At 54.8% G+C, this 18,824-nt stretch overlaps 1 protein-coding gene across 1 annotated transcript; it reads right to left on the reverse strand.

Moving 5' to 3' along the window:
• Nucleotides 1-1,071: 1,071 nt before the first annotated feature.
• On the reverse strand, nt 1,072-8,685 carry TMEM35B (transmembrane protein 35B). Its single transcript, XM_044997996.1, has 3 exons — nt 8,501-8,685; nt 4,979-5,159; nt 1,072-2,694 (listed from the first exon to the last, which is right to left on the reverse strand). The coding sequence occupies exons 1-3, from the start codon at nt 8,606-8,608 to the stop codon at nt 2,564-2,566; spliced, it is 420 nt and encodes a 139-aa protein (XP_044853931.1). The 5' UTR covers nt 8,609-8,685; the 3' UTR covers nt 1,072-2,563.
• Between the last annotated feature and the right edge of the window lie 10,139 nt (nt 8,686-18,824).

An 18,824-nucleotide genomic window follows, 5' to 3' on the forward strand; every position in this document is an offset into this window, starting at 1 on the left:
TGCTGGGAATGTTACAAGTGATGGAGGGGTGAGGGGCAGGGGTGGGGAGCCAGCAGGAAGCCCTGAGCCTCAGGCAACCCCCCCGGGGCATGGGCTCCCAGAGAGCCCCCCCAGCCCAGCAGCTGCAGCATGAACAGTCCTTTCCCTCCCCCCCGAGCTACAGCTGCACCTGTCGCAGCCAGAATCCCTCGCAGCCGGGCTCGGGGGGCTGTCAGGGCAGGGGAAGCTAAGTGCTGCCGGGTGGGGGGTGCAGAGGAGGGAGGGAGTCAGGGGTTTGTCCCTCCCCACTTCCCCCCCCAAATTGCCAGCACCTGCCCTGTGATCCTGCGAGCGCAGCGGGGGCCGTGCCGCCTGCTCTGGGGACGCCGGCAGCTCACACACGTGCCCTCGCACGCCAGACCGAGCTCGTGCGGGACGCCGTTGTCCCCAAACCAGTCCCTGCTGCAGCTGCATTTTTCAAGCAACCTAGGGGCTAGGAGCCCCCTTCTGCCCTGCGAGAGCCCCCGGCAGGGGCTGCAGGAGACCTCATCCTCAAGGCACCAGGAGGCCTGTCTGTCTCCTTCTAACGTCTTTTCTTAAACAGTTCCACAGAACCGGCCCCTGTGACCATTCATGAACCTTAACCATCATTCTGGCCACAGCTACCCACGGGGGCTTTCCCCAGCTCTGACCTCTGGGACTCACTGCTGCTTCCCGTCAGGTGTGACTCAGAGCCCAGCCCCCCTTCTAGAGGAAGGGGGGAGGGTCACAGCTATTGGATGGCCAAGCTCCGCCCAGCTGCCCCCCTCCCCCCAGCCCCACCCTAGGCTCACACCCCACCTGCACCCGCCCCTGGCCCCAGCTGGATCAGCAGGCTGGGCCAGGGAGTCTCCCAAGAGGCCTGTTTCCTCCACCACATGCCTTGCCCTCCAAGGGCTGAGGATGGGGTTGGCGCATACACACACACACACACACACCCCCCGTCCCAATTCCTCAGCGGCGAGGATAGCGCAGCCCATGGCAGCGACTCACCCATTTGCAGCAGCCGCTGATGCTGAGGCCCAGGGCGGGGGCAGAACAAGAGGCAGCCCGTTGGAAATAGAAATTTTATTTAAAAGTCGGCGCTACGTGGCCCCCGTCCAGAACAGTCAGCACCACCTCCTTCCCCGAGGTCTGGCCAGACAGCTCCACGGGACCCTGGCACCACGATACGATTCTTAGCGACAGAGCAAAGTGGGCAGCCCCTGACCCCCGGCAGAGCATCCCAGGCTGGTGGCACATCCAGCGCAGTGCCAGGCGGCTCACGCTGCCCCCTGCCCTGTGCCTGCCAGGCTGGCTGGTCCTAGGACCGAGGAGACTTGGGCTCTCATTGGAGAAGCTGGGGTGAGCAGCGAGGAGAAGGGAAAAGCTGGGAATCAGCCCTGGAGCCTTGCAGCCTGAAGGAATCAACGCAAGCTGGCTCCTGGGGCGAGAAGAGTGTGTGGGGAGAACTGAGACTGCACAGCAAATGTCCAAGTTCGGGGAGCGGCTCTGCGGGGTTTGGCCCAGAAGGCCTGGAGAACGGAGGGGGCAGGACGTCTCGCTGGCAATGGCGGCACCTCAGTGCAGGTTTGGGGCTGACCTGAATGGGGGAGGATCCTGTGCTGGAGTCACATACGTCAGAGTGGAGAGACCTCACAACATCCACCCTGGAGAACCCGATGCAAGAGCCGCAGCCTTCTGGCACCGCCTCGGAGGACCAAGCTGCATCTCCACTGGCTCTGAGCAGCAAAGACGTTGCAGAGTTGGAAGGTTCCTCCTTCATTCCCGCTGCACGGAGTCCTTACACACCACGCTCCCTGGCCAGCGGAGAAGGGTGGGACCCCCAGGAGACAAAGGTTGTGTTCACCTCAGCTGTTTCCACTGAAAACCCAAGCTGTCTGCAGCTCCCAAGGAATGGGAGCCACAGAGATTCCCACAGGTCCTGGATGGGGATCAGCGATGGGATATCAGTGGTTCAAATCCAGCCAGGAACTGTCTGGACATGAGATGAGTTTTCTGGGTCTCAGCTCAGTTCCTAGGGGGACTGTCTCCCCGGCACTGGCTGGCAGAGAGGTGAAGGGCTTGCTAGACCACGGGAGCTTGACACACACACACACCCCGACTCACCCCAGGTCACACTGGAGGGTGAAACATTGTGGGAACTCACACAGCTGTTACCCATTTGGGGCACACTCCAGAGCTCCCCCCGCCCCCCCCATGAGGTCCCAGCACAATGCCATTACCCTTCCCCACCTGGCAGGTCAGGACGGGCCGCCTTCAAAGCCAGGGCAGAAAGAGAAACTTCCCAGCCCCTGTGCAAAGCTTCCAGGCCGGCAGCTGCTCCCCGCGCTCTGCACACAACTGCAGCAGGTCCCGGATTAGTCAGCACCGGGCCCCAGTTCTGCCAGCAGGGCCCACTGGTCCCTCCCCAGGATTTGAGAGTTTGTTCTGCGCGTAAGCGGCAAGTTCATTGGCAGGAAGCCATGTCATTGCAATGCTTGGGGGGGGGGGGGGGGAATCATTTCCTGCCAATCCAGCGCCCCCGCCCCCCATTTCATTCCAGTCACTCAAACTTGGACTTGGCCCTGCCCCCCCTTCCTCGTATGTTGAGCAGCAGCAGGAGGCCCAGGCAGATCGTAGCCGGAGCACACATGGCCAACGGCTCCTTCAGCACCAGCAGGGTGTAGATGGCACCTGGGGAGACAGAGAAGAAAACACGCTGGGGAAGAGTCAGGAGATGGACCAATGAAAGGTCAGAGCCACCCCTTCACCAGCAGCCCAAAGCACCTGACTCCAAAAGTGGCCCCATGGCTTTGAACCGTTGTCATTACACTTCAGAGTCAACAGACCCCATGAGATGGATGGGGGCAATTCACACCTCTAGGAGCTATTGTCTCAGGCACTCTGCAGACTCAGGCAGGGTGCAGCACCCCGGGTCAGGCGCAGAGGGTATTCTTTAGGGGATAATATTTGAACCCCACAGATGCTGACCAGGCCCTGAGTTTGGGCAGACCCTGGTTTCACAGAGCTCATGTTCCTCTGCCAGAGATTTATCTCTACGGGTCTCAGCATTAGCCGCCCTACAGCTCACTTTGACGCCAACAGACCGTTCTCCGCACAAGCTCTGCAGTGGCACCAAACAAACATGCGAGAAGCCACCGCAGCTCCCCCCGGAGAACCGCACGGAACGCTCCTCTCGGGGAAGCGGCCTCGGCTGCCTAAGGACAAGGATGATGGGAGCAGAGGGTGGAAAGGGGACACATTCCCAGGCTCTGCTCCCGCTCCGCTGCCGGTGCAGATAACGCTCCCCTAGGCAGTTCCGACGACGTGCCCCGCTGCAGCCTAACGGCAGCTCAGCCACTGCACAGCCAGTTTATCCAGCCCCTGGGGAGTATCCCCAGCATGGGGAGAGGCCCCCCACTGGGTGGGATGGTGCCTGCTCAATGTCCCTGCTGGGCTCACCCTGCAGGCCCCAGGGTCATGCTGAGGAGGGGATAGAGGTTGCTATTCTGGGGCGGTGGAGCTGTCCATAGGGGGCAGTAAATTTAGAGCAGCCTCTGGGGATGCTCTAATTTATGCTGGAGGGGGCAGATCAGGTCCCTGAATCCCCAGAGGGGACGTAAAGCCCCCGTTGCCCCTCTCCACACCAGACCGCACCCCTGTGAGCACCACAGCATGGAGTCAGGGCCAAAGGGATATACACATGACTCTAAACAGCTTTCCACTCTCTCTTCCAATTAACCGGGCCACGGATCTGGTCAGAGCAGCAGCAGTAAATTCCCTGCACGGAGCCCTTGGTGCTGGCCACAAGGCTGTGCTAGATGGGGCCCAAAAGGAATCCAACGTCCATCGTTCTGTGACGGGACGGATGAGGCACCATCTGACCTGCACAGCCCCGGGGCCTGGCAGACAGGGAGAAGCTATTAACCAGTGCAGCGCATGCTAGATTTGAACCTGATGGATGCCTGCTAGCCCCAGGAGCTTGCAGGGCCGAGTTACTTAAGGTCAGCTGTCACTGCAAGCCAAGGGTCCTCAATTTAACATGTGCAGCCTCCTGATTCCAGCAGACAGTGATTTTCTGGCCTGTAACTGACACGCCATTTGAGCAGATTGTTACCAGCCAGCTCCCCCGGCAAAGTGAATCCTGCCGGGGACAAGAGACAGAAATTGCAGCCTTTCACCCTGAAGAATCACTGCCCTCATTAAGGGCACTTGCCTTTAACCCTCAGGTTGCTGGCATGGTGCAGACTGCTGCCCACCTTTCACTGCGACACCCCCATTAACACCGAACTGTTCCAGAGCCGCTCTGAGGAGCCTTGGCACTGGGTGCGAGAGGGGAGGCGGCAGCCGAGGATTTATACCCATCGGGGGCTGGGAAGGATTTAAATGACAGACCATAAAGAGCTCGATTGGCTGAACCTGGACAGTGATGATTAAGAGCCAGGGGAGGGAGGCTTGAGAGCTGGCCGACAGGTGTGAATAGGAGGGAGTAGAAAACCTCGCCTGAATATCGGGGCAGAAGGAATTGGTGGAACCCCAGTTCCTGCAGCCAGGCCAAGCCCCTGGGGAACTTCCAGCAGGAAGCAATGCAGCTGCCGAGAGCAGAGACCTGACTGACCTTTCCTGTCTCGGGACACTGGGCATCTTTCCACGGGTTACGTTAGCCACGGCATAGGCACGTAGCAGGGCTCAGGTGGGCAGAGCCTGCCGTTCGAGGTGCCCCAGGGGCTGGGGATAGCGTGGGGACCCTGCATCCAGCCCCTGGGGAGGGAGGGGGCCTCAATCACGAGAGACTGCTCCAAAGAGTATCCTCGCCCTTGCCCGGAGAGCTGGGAGCGCCGGAGTGGCATCACCACAGAGGAGAAAAGATCAATTCTGGGGCTCCTGCAGCGAAAGCCAGGACTCCCTGGTGGGAGGGGAGGAGGGGGGTAGCGGGGCCGGGGAACTCTCAGTAACAAGCCCAGGGGCCGACACCTACCGATCATGACGATGGTGAGCACGAAGTTGCTGATCTCCTGCAGGAGCTGGGGCCCAAAGGCCAGCAGCGCCCCGGCCACCACCTCGATCCAGCCGACCACCTGCAGATACTGCCCCGGCTCCGGCTTGTAGCCAAACTCCTTCAGGGGGAAGACATCGGCGAACTGCACAAACTGGGACTTCTGGAACGGGGAAGGGAGCGTCAGTGGGTTTGGGGCCGCGGCGGTTCCCCTCCCGGGTATAGGGCGTTTGGGCCCACGGCACGGCAGGGCAGGGGCTCGGTCACGGTGCATGATCCTTGGCAGAGAGGAGATGGGCGGCCTGGAGCCCACGGGGGGCTAGGAAAGGAGCAGGGCGCCCCTTGCTTTGAGGTCTAGAAAGGCAGCTGGGGGGCTCCCAAGTGAAGGGCCTGTCTGCAGTGGTGCTAGGTGCCCCCAAGGTTAGTCAGGGGGGCAGCACTGCCAGAAACCAGGCCCTAGGCCTAGGAGGGACGTGTTATTTATTGGGTAAGTACCAAGAATCTGCCTTGCAGTGTAGCAAATTCTCACCCCGCCTGAAATCCCCCCTTCCACCCACCCTCTGGCCGGCACCTTCCCATCCCGTAGGATCCTGCTTTCCCGGGCTGCCAGCCCAACCTCTTTTCCCAACACCTCCGGCCAGGCTCTCTGACGTGCCCAGCGCCCAGCCAGGCTGTGAAACAAGCAGCCGGACCTTTCAACCCAACAGCAAATTCAACCCTGGGGTGACCCCTCTGTGCCTGAAGAAGAGGGTCCCAGCCTAGCAGCCCTACGCTTGGACTCCGTGGTGCCCGGCTCCAACCTGCACCTCCAGGATGCTTCTGGACTGGCTCGAGGTTCTTTCTGGGGGGGCAACGGGGGGGGGGGGGTAGTTAAGAATCCTTCCTACAACCACCTTAGGGCATGTTAATTATACGGGTTCTTACAGAGCACTGAGTGGGTGGCTTAGGCAGCCAGGACTCCTGGGTTCTCTCCCTAGCTCTGACACGAAATCTGTGGGTTACCTTGGGCAAATTACTTCCCGTGTCTATAGAATGGGGCTAATGATACTTCCCATAGCAGGCAGCTACCTGCTCTTTGGATGGAAGGGGCTACGTAAGGACGAAGTGTTACTACGCCAGAAGGCAATGCCAGTGCATCCCGAGTGCCGCCACCCTAATCGATCATCGTCAAGGCTTCAGGTGAGGTTACAGGTGGAATGTGTCAAGGTGGCAGAGAACGCCTTGCTGCGCTGACACGGACAGTTTATTTCCCTGCAGCTCTAGGTGACATTCCAGTGCTAAAACTCTCCTCTCATGATAGTTTTTGCCAGCTCGCAATATTGCTCCTTAGCCACAGAGCACTGGAAACCTCTGCTCTTTGCTCCTTTATTCCCTGTTGGCCTCAGCTTAAATCAAAGTTCATTTATTTGTGTGTTATATCAGGGCAGATTATTTAACTTCTTATCTTGTCAGTTAGTTTCTGCAAGGCCTCTTGGCAGGGCGCTGGAGAGCAACATTGGCCGTTCCTGAAAAATTGCCAGAACAATCCCGCACTGCTAGCAACAGGCATTAAGGGCTGTGAGCCAGATCCTGCATTCACCTGCACAGGTGTAAAACCAGCGTTACTCCATGGAGCTAGTTTTCATTGACATCGGTGGACCGGAGAGTAGAATCAGGCCCCCCATTTTCAAGTGCTCAGCACCCACATCTGGGGTCAGATTTTCTAAGCTCAGCACCCAACCTGCTGATCTCTGGACAGTCCGTGCCTACGTGACGTTGGAGAGCGTTTCCTCTCCCGATAACTGCCCAGGCTGGGGCGCAACGACGTTTACATGGAAAGTAACGTAGAATCGGTTCATCGTAGCCCCAGCACTTTCCAAGCTGGGGTTTATAACCGATCCCTGAGCCTATGGGGTGGGCTCAATGCAGCTGCCCTGAAGCCATGGACGGTGCTAGATTTTCCAGATTGCTCGTCCTCCAACATGTAGCCCGTGATCAGAGCTCCTCTGAACATCTGTGCGCCCGCCCCAACTCTCACTGTTGGTGCTGAGCGGTTTTGGGAAATCTGACCCCAGTGACAGAGGTGAGAACTAGAACCCAGTTCGCCGGCCCCCCCAGCCCAGTGTTCTAGCCACTGGATCACCCCACCTCAAGCCAGTTACAGCCCTTTCAGATGTCACCTCTGGCCCGAGTCCCTGACCAGCTGTGGGTTTGTAAACACCGTTGGGTTGGGTTTTGGTTTGGTTTGGTTTTGGGGGGCGGTGCGAAGTCGCTTTCCCCTGCTGCCCTGAGAAAGCCACACAACCAACCAGGAGAACTCACTGACCAGACAAGGGAACAGGGCAAGTGACTACAGGCAAAATGCTGTTAGACCTACAAAGAGGGAAAGCAAAGATAATTTCTCCAACCCCTGCCAGTTCTGCCATCCCAGGGGTTAATGTGTAACTAGGGAAGGTAACAAGCCTTCAGGCAGAGCCCAATGTTAAGCTGAGGTTTTGATCTCTCGATACATGTTTGTAAGTTGTGCCACCGCTGGGTGGTAAATATTTGTTTCCCCCTGTGGCCCTGATCCTACTCCAGCCCCCAGCCCAATGGGGTGTTGCTCTCTGAGAGCACAAAGCACCAATCACAATTCTGGGAAGAGCCCTTGGCCTACATCTGCGATGCACTTTCATTTGCAGGGGTCAATCACCCTCCTGTTCCTTACAACTCGGGGGAGGGGGGAACCGCCCCACAATCCGGGGGTGAGGGGGGGGGCGCACGGTGGCAATCGGAAAGGGGGGGACCGCCCCACAATCCGGGGGTGCTGGGGGGGGCCGCACGGTGGCAATCGGAAAGGGGGGGACCGCCCCACAATCCGGCGGTGCAGGGGGGCCGCACGGTGGCAACGGGAAAGGGGGGGACCGCCCCACAATCCGGAGGTGCGGGGGGGGCGCACGGTGGCAATGGGAAAGGGGGGGACCACCCCACAATCCGGGGGTGCGGGGGACTGCACGGTGGCAATGGGAAAGGGGGGGACCGCCCCACAATCCGGAGGTCCGGGGGGGGCGCACGGTGGCAATGGGAAAGGGGGGAGACCGCCCCACAATCCGGGGGTGCGGGGGGGGCGCACGGTGGTAATGGGAAAGGGGGAGGTGGAAATACCCCGGAGCCTCCCTTGTGCAGGGAGGGGGAGACTCGCCAGGCCAGCTGCCCAGAGTCCCAGCCGGACCCAGGGAGCGGCCATGGGGTCGGAGCTCGCCGGCCGCCCCCGCCCAGCCCCACGGGACCGGGCTTAGAGCCCCGGGGAGCCGCTCGGAGGCTGCAGGGCGGCGAGCCCCGCTTGCCAAGCTCGCTTCCCGCCCCGCGAGGAAAACGAAACCGGCCCAGCTCCCAGCCCAGCCCGCGGCCCCGACCCGCTGCTCGCAGGAGCCTGGCACAAGCACCCCGCCCCGGCGCCGCATTTCCCCCGCCGGAGCCCGCGGCAAAGCCCGGGGCCGGGGCCGGGGCCGGGCAGCCCCCGCGGGCCGCGCCCCCCGCACTCACCAGCTGCTGGTAGAGCTCGGCCGAGATCTGGTCCGTCAGCTTCACCGCCCCGGTGAGCAGGAAGAAGAGGCCGAGCAGCACCCGCACGGCGGGGAAGACGAGCGCCATGGCCGCGCCGCGGGCAGACACAGCCCGGCCTGGGGCGCGGCTCCGGCGGCGGCGGCTGCTCCCCGGCCAGGCCCGCCCCGCCCCGCACCTCGGCGGGCACGTGTCTCCTGCAGCCAGGCTCCGCCCCGCCAGGGCTTCCCAGGCGGCCGGGGGCCGGCTAAGGCCCCCTGCGACCCCCCACCGCCCCCCTAGCGGCAGAGCCCCGGGCTGGGGGGTCCCCGCTGGGCAGACGGAGCGCTGAAGCCACTGGCCAGGCTGAGGGGTCTAGGGTGACCAGACAGCAAGTGTGAAACATCAGGACAGGGGTGGGAGGTAATAGGATCCTGTATAAGAAAATGCCCCAAATATCAGGACTGTCCCTAAAAAATCAGGACAGCTGGTCACCCTAGCCAGGGCTCAGGATAGCAGCCGGGTTAGTCTGTATCAGCGAGGAGGAGGAGGAGGCCTTGTGGCACCTTAGAGACTAACAAATGTCTTTGGGCTTAAGCTGTCGTGGGCTAAAACCCACTTCATGGGATGCGTGCAATGGAAAATACAGCCGGACAATATATATACACACCGAGAACATGAAAAAAGGGGTGTTGCCATACCAACTCTAACGAGACTAATTAATTCCCTATCTTAATTAATTTATCTCATTAGAGTTGGTGGTGAGGTGTCTGGCTGATCACTGCATAGTACTGGGCATGGACTTCAGCTAGGCAGAATGGCAGGTGCTCAAACCCAGCCAGGCCTGCAGTGTCAGAACAGTTGAGATCAGGGTACAGTAGCCCAGAGCCTGGTGTCCACCCCGGGATGTGCAGAAGCAAAAGGCCTGACACCGAGAGACCAGGAAGGGGGGACAGTTGCAGTGAGCCCCACAACCCTGACAGTTACCGTGTACATTGCCCTACACTGGCAACTTGTCAGGCTAACGACGTCGCTCTGAGCGATGCAGTTATGCCAACCTCACTGCTGGTGTAGACAGCAGCACTACATCAAAGGAGAGCTTCTCCCGTCAACACAGCTACTGCACGGCCTCCTGGGGAGGTGGATTACCTGTGTGGATGGGAGACGCCCTCCCATAGGCATAGGCAGTGTCTTCACTGACACGCCACAGCAGCACAGCCTTTTAAGAATAGACAAGCCATCTGTGTCCTCACCAGCTGATCCCCCTACACGCTCTGGTAAGCAATGAAAGAGTTAACAATGTGGACATCTATAGCATTATCTTTGATGCATGGGGCACACCCTCTTCCTGTTGTGTAAATGCAGAAAGGCATCACTGCATCTGCTGAGCTGTGGGTCCATGTTTTCAAGACAACCTGAACAGCTGGGAACTTCCATTTAAAAACAAACAAACAAACAAACCTGGGTGTCGTCAGATGCCACCGGCGTGGTGCTCTGCTCTGCTCAATGTTAACTGTCGGCTGCGTGCATGTTCCCTCTGTGTGCTGCCCCGGCTCTGCAGATCACTGGCACAGCAGACCCCGAGAGAACCCCCGCTGACCACAGACTCCGATAAGGTATGAAGGCACCCGGCCAGGGTTATTACCAAACGAAGCACAGTAATAGTTCCCCGCAGACTCTACGGGACATACTATGAATATGCGCCCCCTGACAATGGACCGGCTCAGTCAGCGGCAGGACTCTCCACCGCCCTAGGGATGCATTCTTACACACAGGTACAAACAAGTTACACATCAGTCCTGACGCATTGAGGTTGAACCCCTCTGTGTTTTAGGGTGCTGCTTCTCTCCTGGTGCACGTTGGTTCGAACAAACGAGCCTATCCATCATATTGTCCTTTTGACCCTGACTTCAGGATGGGTCAGCCAGTTCCTCGTTATCTCTGTGGGATGTGTTCGTACCGGGATGTTCTGGTACCATCCTGGCACACGTATTCATGCAATGAGCAGCCTTCTTCTTGCCCACTTCTGTGAGCAGGGCCTGCCTCTGGCTCACAGCTTAACTTTGCTTTATGTTAGCAAAGTCATGACCATTACTTTAGTTCAGGCCTCAGGGCTCATAGCGGGCCTCTGATACAAGGGTTTATGTTTCAGGGCCTCATCTTACTACACTGGGCTTCTGGAGACAAGAGGGCCGCTTCAGAGCATGCACCTGGCCTTTACAGACTTCAAAGCTTCAGTGGGCATATGTGCATAAGTAGAGTTGAACGCGTGCGTAAGTCTTTGCAGTTACCTTCCTGAGGCTAAAGCAATCTTTGCTCTAGTGCTGTATTTATTTGGGTCAAACCAACGTCAGTTTTTTGCCATCGGTCCTTCCTTTGAAAAGTTTAGCACGTGGGACTGTGGAATGGAATGGAACAAACACAGCCCAATTCTGTCCGTCGTATTTTCCTTCCTCAACCCCTCAGATGTTGGAGAGCTGGTCAGACAGGGCACCGCCAGGCTAGTCTGCAGCACCCTGAGCTATTCTGGACTGCAAATTAATCAACAACTGGAAATGCGGTGGAGACAAGGGCAGAATTCAAGTGGGGTTTTCTGTGAAAGCCTTTTTAAAAATCCTTTCTGAATAATAGATTCCTGCATCAGGCAACGTTGTTCCCTTCTTCCAGGATGGGATTTTGTGTCCTTAATACTTTGCACATCACTGCATGAAACATTAAACAGTCCTCCCAGGACTCTTGTTAAAGCAGAAGAGGGCAGGAGACCATAAGGAGAAGCCAGCCTGAGGAAATCATTTTACTTCAGCTGAAAAAGAATCTGCTTGTGTTTAAATAGAGAAGAGGTTTCACTCCAATCCTTTCATGTGTTCTGGAAACTCCTGGTAATTTTGATCCAAATTCTGTCTTGCTGGGACTGCTTAGTGTGCAAAACAGAGGCCTGATTTTAATTTTTAAAATGCTGCAAGAACCGTTTAATTTCCCCTCATCCAAGAGCATAAGATGCCCATTTCAAGTGCCATAAGGACCAAATACCTTGCTGCTGTAACAGCCCCAGCCTTGGTGGGGTTATGTTCAACCTGAATTCACCCCCAAGGCATTTAAAAATGGCGATTACAGAGGGGATAACCTCCTAGGTTATGATTTACCCCAACAGCTTTACATTCCAGCACATATTAAAGATGCTCTGTGCATACCCCACCTCTTCTTGGGAGGCACAGGGCCTGCTTTTCAAAGCAGCTGAGTGCGCCCAGTTCGCATTGACTTCGGGTTGTGCTCTAAAAATCAGGGCTTAAGCCTCTCTCTATCAGCGATCAGGATGAGACTTTCACAGGGGCAGATTATTCCACACCTGTCTGGGAGGAGAGGGCGGTTCTTCCACCTTCCTCTAACGCACATGGTGTTGGCCACTCTCAGACAGGACACTGGGCTAGTAGACCATGGGTCTGATCCAGCCTGGGAATTTATAGGTTACCACACTCCTGTAAATCCAATGACTTCAATAGCATGAGATCAGAAATGTGGCCGTAGGGATTAGGTGCTGCACTGAGCAATCAACGCTGGAGTGATGCTGATGTGGCGTTTTGGACCATTACTGAGGGGAACCCCGCGCCCTTTAAATCCTGACCCCAGCCTGGCCGCCGGAGCCGCGGCCGGGATTTAAAGGACTCTGGGCTGCCCGCAGCCGGACCAGACCGGCTTACTTTCACCTCTGCCTAAGCACCCTAGAGAAAAGGATCTCACAAGATGGTCCCCCCTCCCAGCGTTAGATTTATAATGGAAGAGAATCCATTGTTACATGCTAGGGATGCCAAACTGCTATGCAGCAGAACCACACCTGAGACTGTGTTGCTAGTGCATTCAAGGGCAGACACTAAATTCCCAGTGAACTAATTCACTTCTCATCTTGCAAGCTCAATGAACTCAGCTTACTGTCCATATCTTCCCCCAGCGATTCACAGCCTGTGTTGTCTTCCCCTCTGGGTATATAGACGTGGATCTCTGCTCTGGATTTTCTGATCTGGGGCAGCAAAGGCAGATCCGCCCAGGCCAATGGCAGGCAAGTGAGCCCACACACCAGCAAACTCTGCGCTGTAGCACCAGGAAAGGGTTTCAGTGCTGCTGGCTGCATATTCCTCTGGGCCACTGCTCCTGCTGGGAGGTTGTTTCCATTAGGCTTCGACTTGCTGGGAGATGTCTTGACAGCTGGTCGGATGGGACTGGAAAAGTGCACGTAGGCCTGTTGCTTCCTCGGCCCTCGATGGGTTCCTGTCCTCTCCCTCAGGTTGGAAATGCCGCCATCTTGTGCTCTGCTACCTGTGGAGTAGATTAGCCCTGGGGGAGGTCTTAGGAAGGGTAACTTGCTGTTTTTTAGGAGGCCTTCCAGAGCAGAGCGTTCGCTTTTGGTGAGGAAAGCTTTGCACCTGCTTTAAAGACAAGACCAGGGGTTAGCTCAGGGAGCAGACACAGGAGAGCAAGAGTTCCAACCCCGAGCCAAAGACCCAAATCCAACGCGCATTGAAGTCCTTTGAAAGACTCCGTCAGGGCCCAGCTGCCTGCCAATTTGGAAGCCTGGAGCCCATTTTCCCTTCACCCTCTCTGCAAAGTCTGGAGCTGCAAACCCCTTTGCCCTCTCTGCTGCTGGCCCTTGGGTGAGCAGGTCAGGGATGACTCCCACTCCAGGGTTGGCTGTGCTGGCGTGGGGTTCTTCCCACATCACCACCTTTGAAATGTCAGGGTCCTTGAATGAGCTGCCTTCAGCAGGGGCCGGGTTCCAACCGCTGCTGCCCCTCTCAGAAATGCTCTGCCCAGCAAGAGGAGCACAAGGGAGGAGCTGCACATGGAACCCAGGTGTCCTGACCCCCCAGTACAGCATGATGTCCCCTGCCTCATAACAGCCCATTCAGGCAATGGAACTCTAGGCAAATTACTGCTCCTGTTCAGGGGGGAGGATGTAACTGGGGTTGTAGACACTTAAAATACAGGCACTACTTTGCTCTGCTGTTGCAGCATGGCTGCAGGTCTGTGCTGGGGTCCATTATCATCATGCCAGAATCTGAGCCTTGGAATTATTGGACCAGAATTTCTTCTTTACAATCCCAGGACAGGAAGGGGCAGCAGCGAAGGCTGCAGGGAACAATGGGAGGTGTCATTTCCGTTTCCTGCAAGGAACAGCCATCCAGTCTCCTTGGAGTCCTCAGAGTGGGCCAAGTTCAGCCCGGGGGTGAGTTCACTGCCTACACCAGATTCAAAGGGCTCCCTCCTGTTCTGAGAGTGGGCCTCAGACAGCGGTGGCATGCGGCCAAAATCCGGTTGGTGGCAGAACAAGAATCCATGGCGACTATACTGCTTGCAACCATGAAGGTGACAGGCCAAGTGCTTGTACAGCTGAGATGTGGGACACCCGAGCCCAAAGTCTGAGAACGGGTGATTCTGAGCAGTGGTTTCTCAAGCTCTTCCATCCCTCCTGGGGGTACAATGCAGCGTAAGTCTGGGGCTCTGGGAGGGGTGAAGGGTGCAGGCTCCGGGCTGGGGGAGGGGGTTGGGGAGCAGGCTGGGGTGCAGGAGGGGATGAGAGGTGTGGGCTCCAGCCAGGCAGCATTTACCTCGGGCAGCTCCCAAAAGCGACCGACATCTCTCTGGCAGCGGGTGCTAGGTGGGGGAGCCAGGGTGGGTCTCAGCCAATGGAAGCTGCAGAGTTGGTGCTTGGGGCAGGGGCAGAGACACCCCTGCCCCCCACCAGGGACGTTCCAGCTGCTTCCAGGAGCAGCGTGGGACCAGGGCAGACAGGGAGCCTGCCTTAGCCCCACTGCGTCACCAGAGGGAGAAGAGTTGATCCATGGGGCCCACAGACCCCAGGTTGAGAAACGCTGCTCTAATAATATAGCCATGGGGTGGGGGGGGGGAAGAGGGGGGCGGGGAGTGTGTCATGAGCCCTAGGGAGCTCTCTGACACACCCTGAGGCTGACGGCCCAATGCTTTGGATACCCTTGACAAAGGCCAGAGAAGCTAGGCGTTCGCTACAGGCAAGCTGGGCTTTGTTACAAGCAGGTTAATTCATTCACCTGCATAAAAGGACCATAAAGTACCCTGGAGTACAAAGCCAATTCATTCCATTCAAAGCTTTAGGGGTGGAGGGGGCGGGGGTGACATTTATAGGTCTCCAGGCTGGACTCCCTCTAAAGTAGGGAAGCTGTAATGGCTTCTTCGCCCAGATGGCTGGCGTGATTGGCCACACAGCCTTAGAGAGAGGATTGCTGCTGAGACTATGGAATCGACACCTTGCAGGGAGACACTCGGGCTATTCTTCCATGAGGATTGCAGAAATGCTGTGCCCAGCAGCGCTGTATTCAAACTCAGCTAATTCTTACCCCCATGGCCTTATTCCCACCTTTACGCCTCTACCTCAGCCGCTGCTCCTCTCTTCCAAGCACTGCCAAAGCCCCTAGCCCACTTCTTCGCACCTCATGGCTCTGTCCCCCTTTCCATCCTTTTGCACACTTTCCCCACTCCCACCCCCCGACATCTTCCCCCAGGATTACCTGCTCCTCTGGCTGTTTGAGCTGGTTTTCTCAGGCTCTTGGCAGTTCCACTCCCACCTCACTGCATCCTCCCAGTCCCTCCACAATGTGTAACCCCATTTCTGATCCACACACATAAAAAATGGCCATATGGGGTCAGACCAATGGTCCATTGAGCCCAGTACCCTGTGGATTTGTCTAACCTGTTCTTAAAAATCTCCAATGATGGAAATTCTACAACCTCCCTAGGCAATTTATTCCAGTGTTTAACTACCCTGACAGGAAGTTTCTCCTAATGTCCAACCTAAACCGCTCTTGCTGCAATTTAAACCCATTGCTTCTTGTCCTATCCTCAGAAGTTAACGAGAATAATTTTTCTCCCTCCTCCCTGTAACAACCTTTTATGTACTTGAAAAGTTTTATCCCTCCGTCTTCTCTGCTCCAGATTAAACAACCCCGATTTTTTTTAAATCTTCCCTTAAAAGTCATGTTTTCTAGACCTTTAATCATTTTTGTTTACTCTAGACTCTCCAATTTGTTCACATCCTTCTTGAAATGTGGTGCCCAGAACTGGACACAATACTCCAGCTGAGGCCTAATCAGCCCGGAGTTGAGCGGAAGAATTACTGCTCATGTCTTGCTTACCACACTCCTGCTAATACAGCCCAGCATTTTGTTTTTTTGCAAGTGTTTCACTTCTCATTTAGCTTCTGATCCACTCTGACCCCCATATCCCTTGCCGCAGTACTCCTGCCTAGGCAGTCATTTCGCATTGTGTATTGGGTGCAAAACTGATTGTTCCTTCCTAAGTGGAATACTTTGCATTTGTCCTTTGTGAATTTCATCCTATTTACTTCAGACCATTTGTCCAGAATATTCGGAATTTTAATTCTATCCTCCAAAGCACTTGCAATCTGTCCCAGCTTGTACTTTCTATGCCATTATCTAAATCATTGATGAAGATATTGAACAGAACTGATGACTGTGGGACACCACTTGCTATGTCCTTCTAGCTTGACTGTTCATGTGTCTGATAATTCTGTTCTTTACTCTAGTTCCAACCACTTTTTCTGAAACTGAAATTAGGTTTACTGGCCTATAATTGCCAGGATCACCTCTGGAGTCTTTTTAAAAAAAAAAATCAGCCATTACATTAGCTACCCTGATGTTGTCTGGTACAGAGGCTGATTTAAGTGATAGTTACATACTACAGTTAGTAGCTCTGCAATTGCATAGCAATTACAATCCATAGCATGGTATTTGTGCCCTGCACTGCCTTCAGGGCACAGAACTCTGGCATCCCTGATGCACTGGGAACAGAGCAGTGGTACCTCAAGACTTCCGAAGTACTGCAGCTGCAGAGTTGATAGAGATGCTGTGTTTCCATTTGAGAGTAAAGCAACAGCATGACCCTGGGTGAGAGCCCGGGCAGCATAGCAAGCTATGCCAGGTGAATAATTGCTGAAGTTGCATAACTTCAACAACCCCCCCCCCCCACCCCCCACGTGTAGACCAGGGTAGGCAACCTATGGCACGTGGGCCAAAGGCGGCACGCAAGCTGATTTTCAGTGGCACTCACACTGCCCGGGTCCTGGCCACCGGTCTGGCAGGCTCTGCACTTTAATTTTAAATGAAGCTTCTTAAACATTTTAAAAACCTTATTTACTTTACATACAACCAGAGTTTAGTTATATATTATAGACTTATAGAAAGAGCCCTCCTAAAAATGTTAAAATGTATGACTGGCATGCAAAACCTTAAATCAGAGTGAATAAATGAAGACTCAGCACACCACCTCTGAAAGGTTGCCGACCCCTGCCTTAGAGGGTGGAGTCGTCTCCAAGGCAGTGGTAGAAGCCCCACTGTTGGTGACAAAGCTAAGAGATCACTGTAGAATAGAGTATTTGTCTGAAGGAGGTGGGAAGAGGAAAACCACAGTTCTGCATTAGCCAACCAGACAAGGTAAGACCTATTCTCCCCCCTACCCCAGCTCCAATTCCTATGATTTAATCAGGCACAGTAAAGAGATCTCACAGGTATTTAAGAAAATGGTACACACCAACACACACCGGAGGTGGTAGGGGACTCACCTGCTCTCAAAGCGAAATTTCCAACTGCTCTGCTGCTGACGAAGGCTAGAGCATCTGTGAGATAGCTGGGGCAACAAAGCCACATACTCAGCATCTGGAAGAGCAGGATTCATGGGGGATTCAGAGGGAGTCTGGTGAGCAGGGGGACCTTTCCTTGCTTGCAAGTCCAGAACAAGTGGGTTGCTCAGTCCCACGGATATTTTTGGCACTAAGTGTAACATTCTGCCACGTTCATTCATTTCACTAAGTAACGTCCCAAAGGCAGTGGTGAGAGCCAGTGCTGGAAGAGTTCTCTAAGCCTCTTTCCCTGGGCACCTGCCCCCTTCCTTTTAGCTCAGGTCTAAACTAACATGAATAATTCAGTTGTTGAACTATGTAATATTCATAAGTGATGAGTAAAATGGGACCTAATTACCACCCAAACCTAAAGGGAAGTTAGCTTGAGTATGTAACATGAGGACTTGCCTACAATCTTGCCAGATAAATGGTTGTGTTAACACACAGAAAATGCAACATTAGACATCCCTCTGCAGCTGAAACGCGCATATTTTGCAGTTGCTTGAATAAAAGAGCAATGACTTATGAGATGCCAAATATCTGACTGAAATCCTCATTTTCCTGGACAGATTGTCCTGTATCTGAACAAATGTAAACAATTGTATGGGTACCTGGAAATCAGCTCAGTACCATGCAGAAAAGCCTGATGGCAAACTCAGCATTGTGAGTGTGGAGCTGGACTCCCACTGCTGCTTTGCCACTCTACCTCACTACTGGCCTGCAGCCCCCAGCTCTGGGCCTGTTGACCAAGTACTGCTAACCATACTTAACAGGGCAGTTCATTAAGGATGACTGAGCCCACATGATTGGACACTCAATCAGTTATACCACTTGTTGTTCCACTTGCTGATGTTCTACTTTTGGGAGCGAGGTTAAGAAACCAAAAGCCAAAACAGAAGTCACTGGTATTACACTTGAAGCACCGGTAATGTACATGTGGCTGATTGTTCACTTACAGCATGGTTCCACTTCCCACAATTATGTACATGCTCCAATCCAGTACTCTCTTCCCCTCACAAGTAACACCTCAAGGACTGCCAAGAATGTTCCCAGGACATTTAAGACACTAACTCCATTTTTAAAACTTAGGCCGGCCTCCACAGGGCTGACAGCAGGTTTCCTACTCAAATCTCCATGGCTTGTCAGGCTGCTGTTCAGTTTGACCCATGCAGCAATGAAGCAATGGCTGCTTCTCCCGCTACCACCCTTCCATTCTAACCCATTAATCAAGCTGTTTTAAGAAATTTTCTATAGCATTGTAGAAACCCATGATTGATCTTTTATTTGAAGGTTGGTTCCACATGGGAAAAATTTAGCTGGTTTTATGTTAGTGTGGATTAATGTAATTACAGTAATCTGCGCTGTTGTAATGTTTACTCCCAAGCCTTGGCTAGCAAAGGAATATACACATAATGGCTATTGGCAGAGCATAAACTTCATCAGCTGCTCCATATTATGTGACAGGACAAGATCAGAAATATGGATATTCAAAGCTAAACACAGCAAGCACCTTCCATCCAGCACTGGTTTAGTTGTGGCAGCTTTCTTGGTATAGACATATTAGACTGGAAGACCAACAAATTTGCAAGTGTGTTCACCAAGGACTGCTGCTACACTGTCTGCAATCACATGGGCACCAAAAAGGTTTGATGGCACAAGACGACT

The sequence above is a fragment of the Mauremys mutica genome, chromosome 23, assembly GCF_020497125.1.
Source record: "Mauremys mutica isolate MM-2020 ecotype Southern chromosome 23, ASM2049712v1, whole genome shotgun sequence".
NCBI lineage: Eukaryota > Metazoa > Chordata > Testudines > Geoemydidae > Mauremys > Mauremys mutica.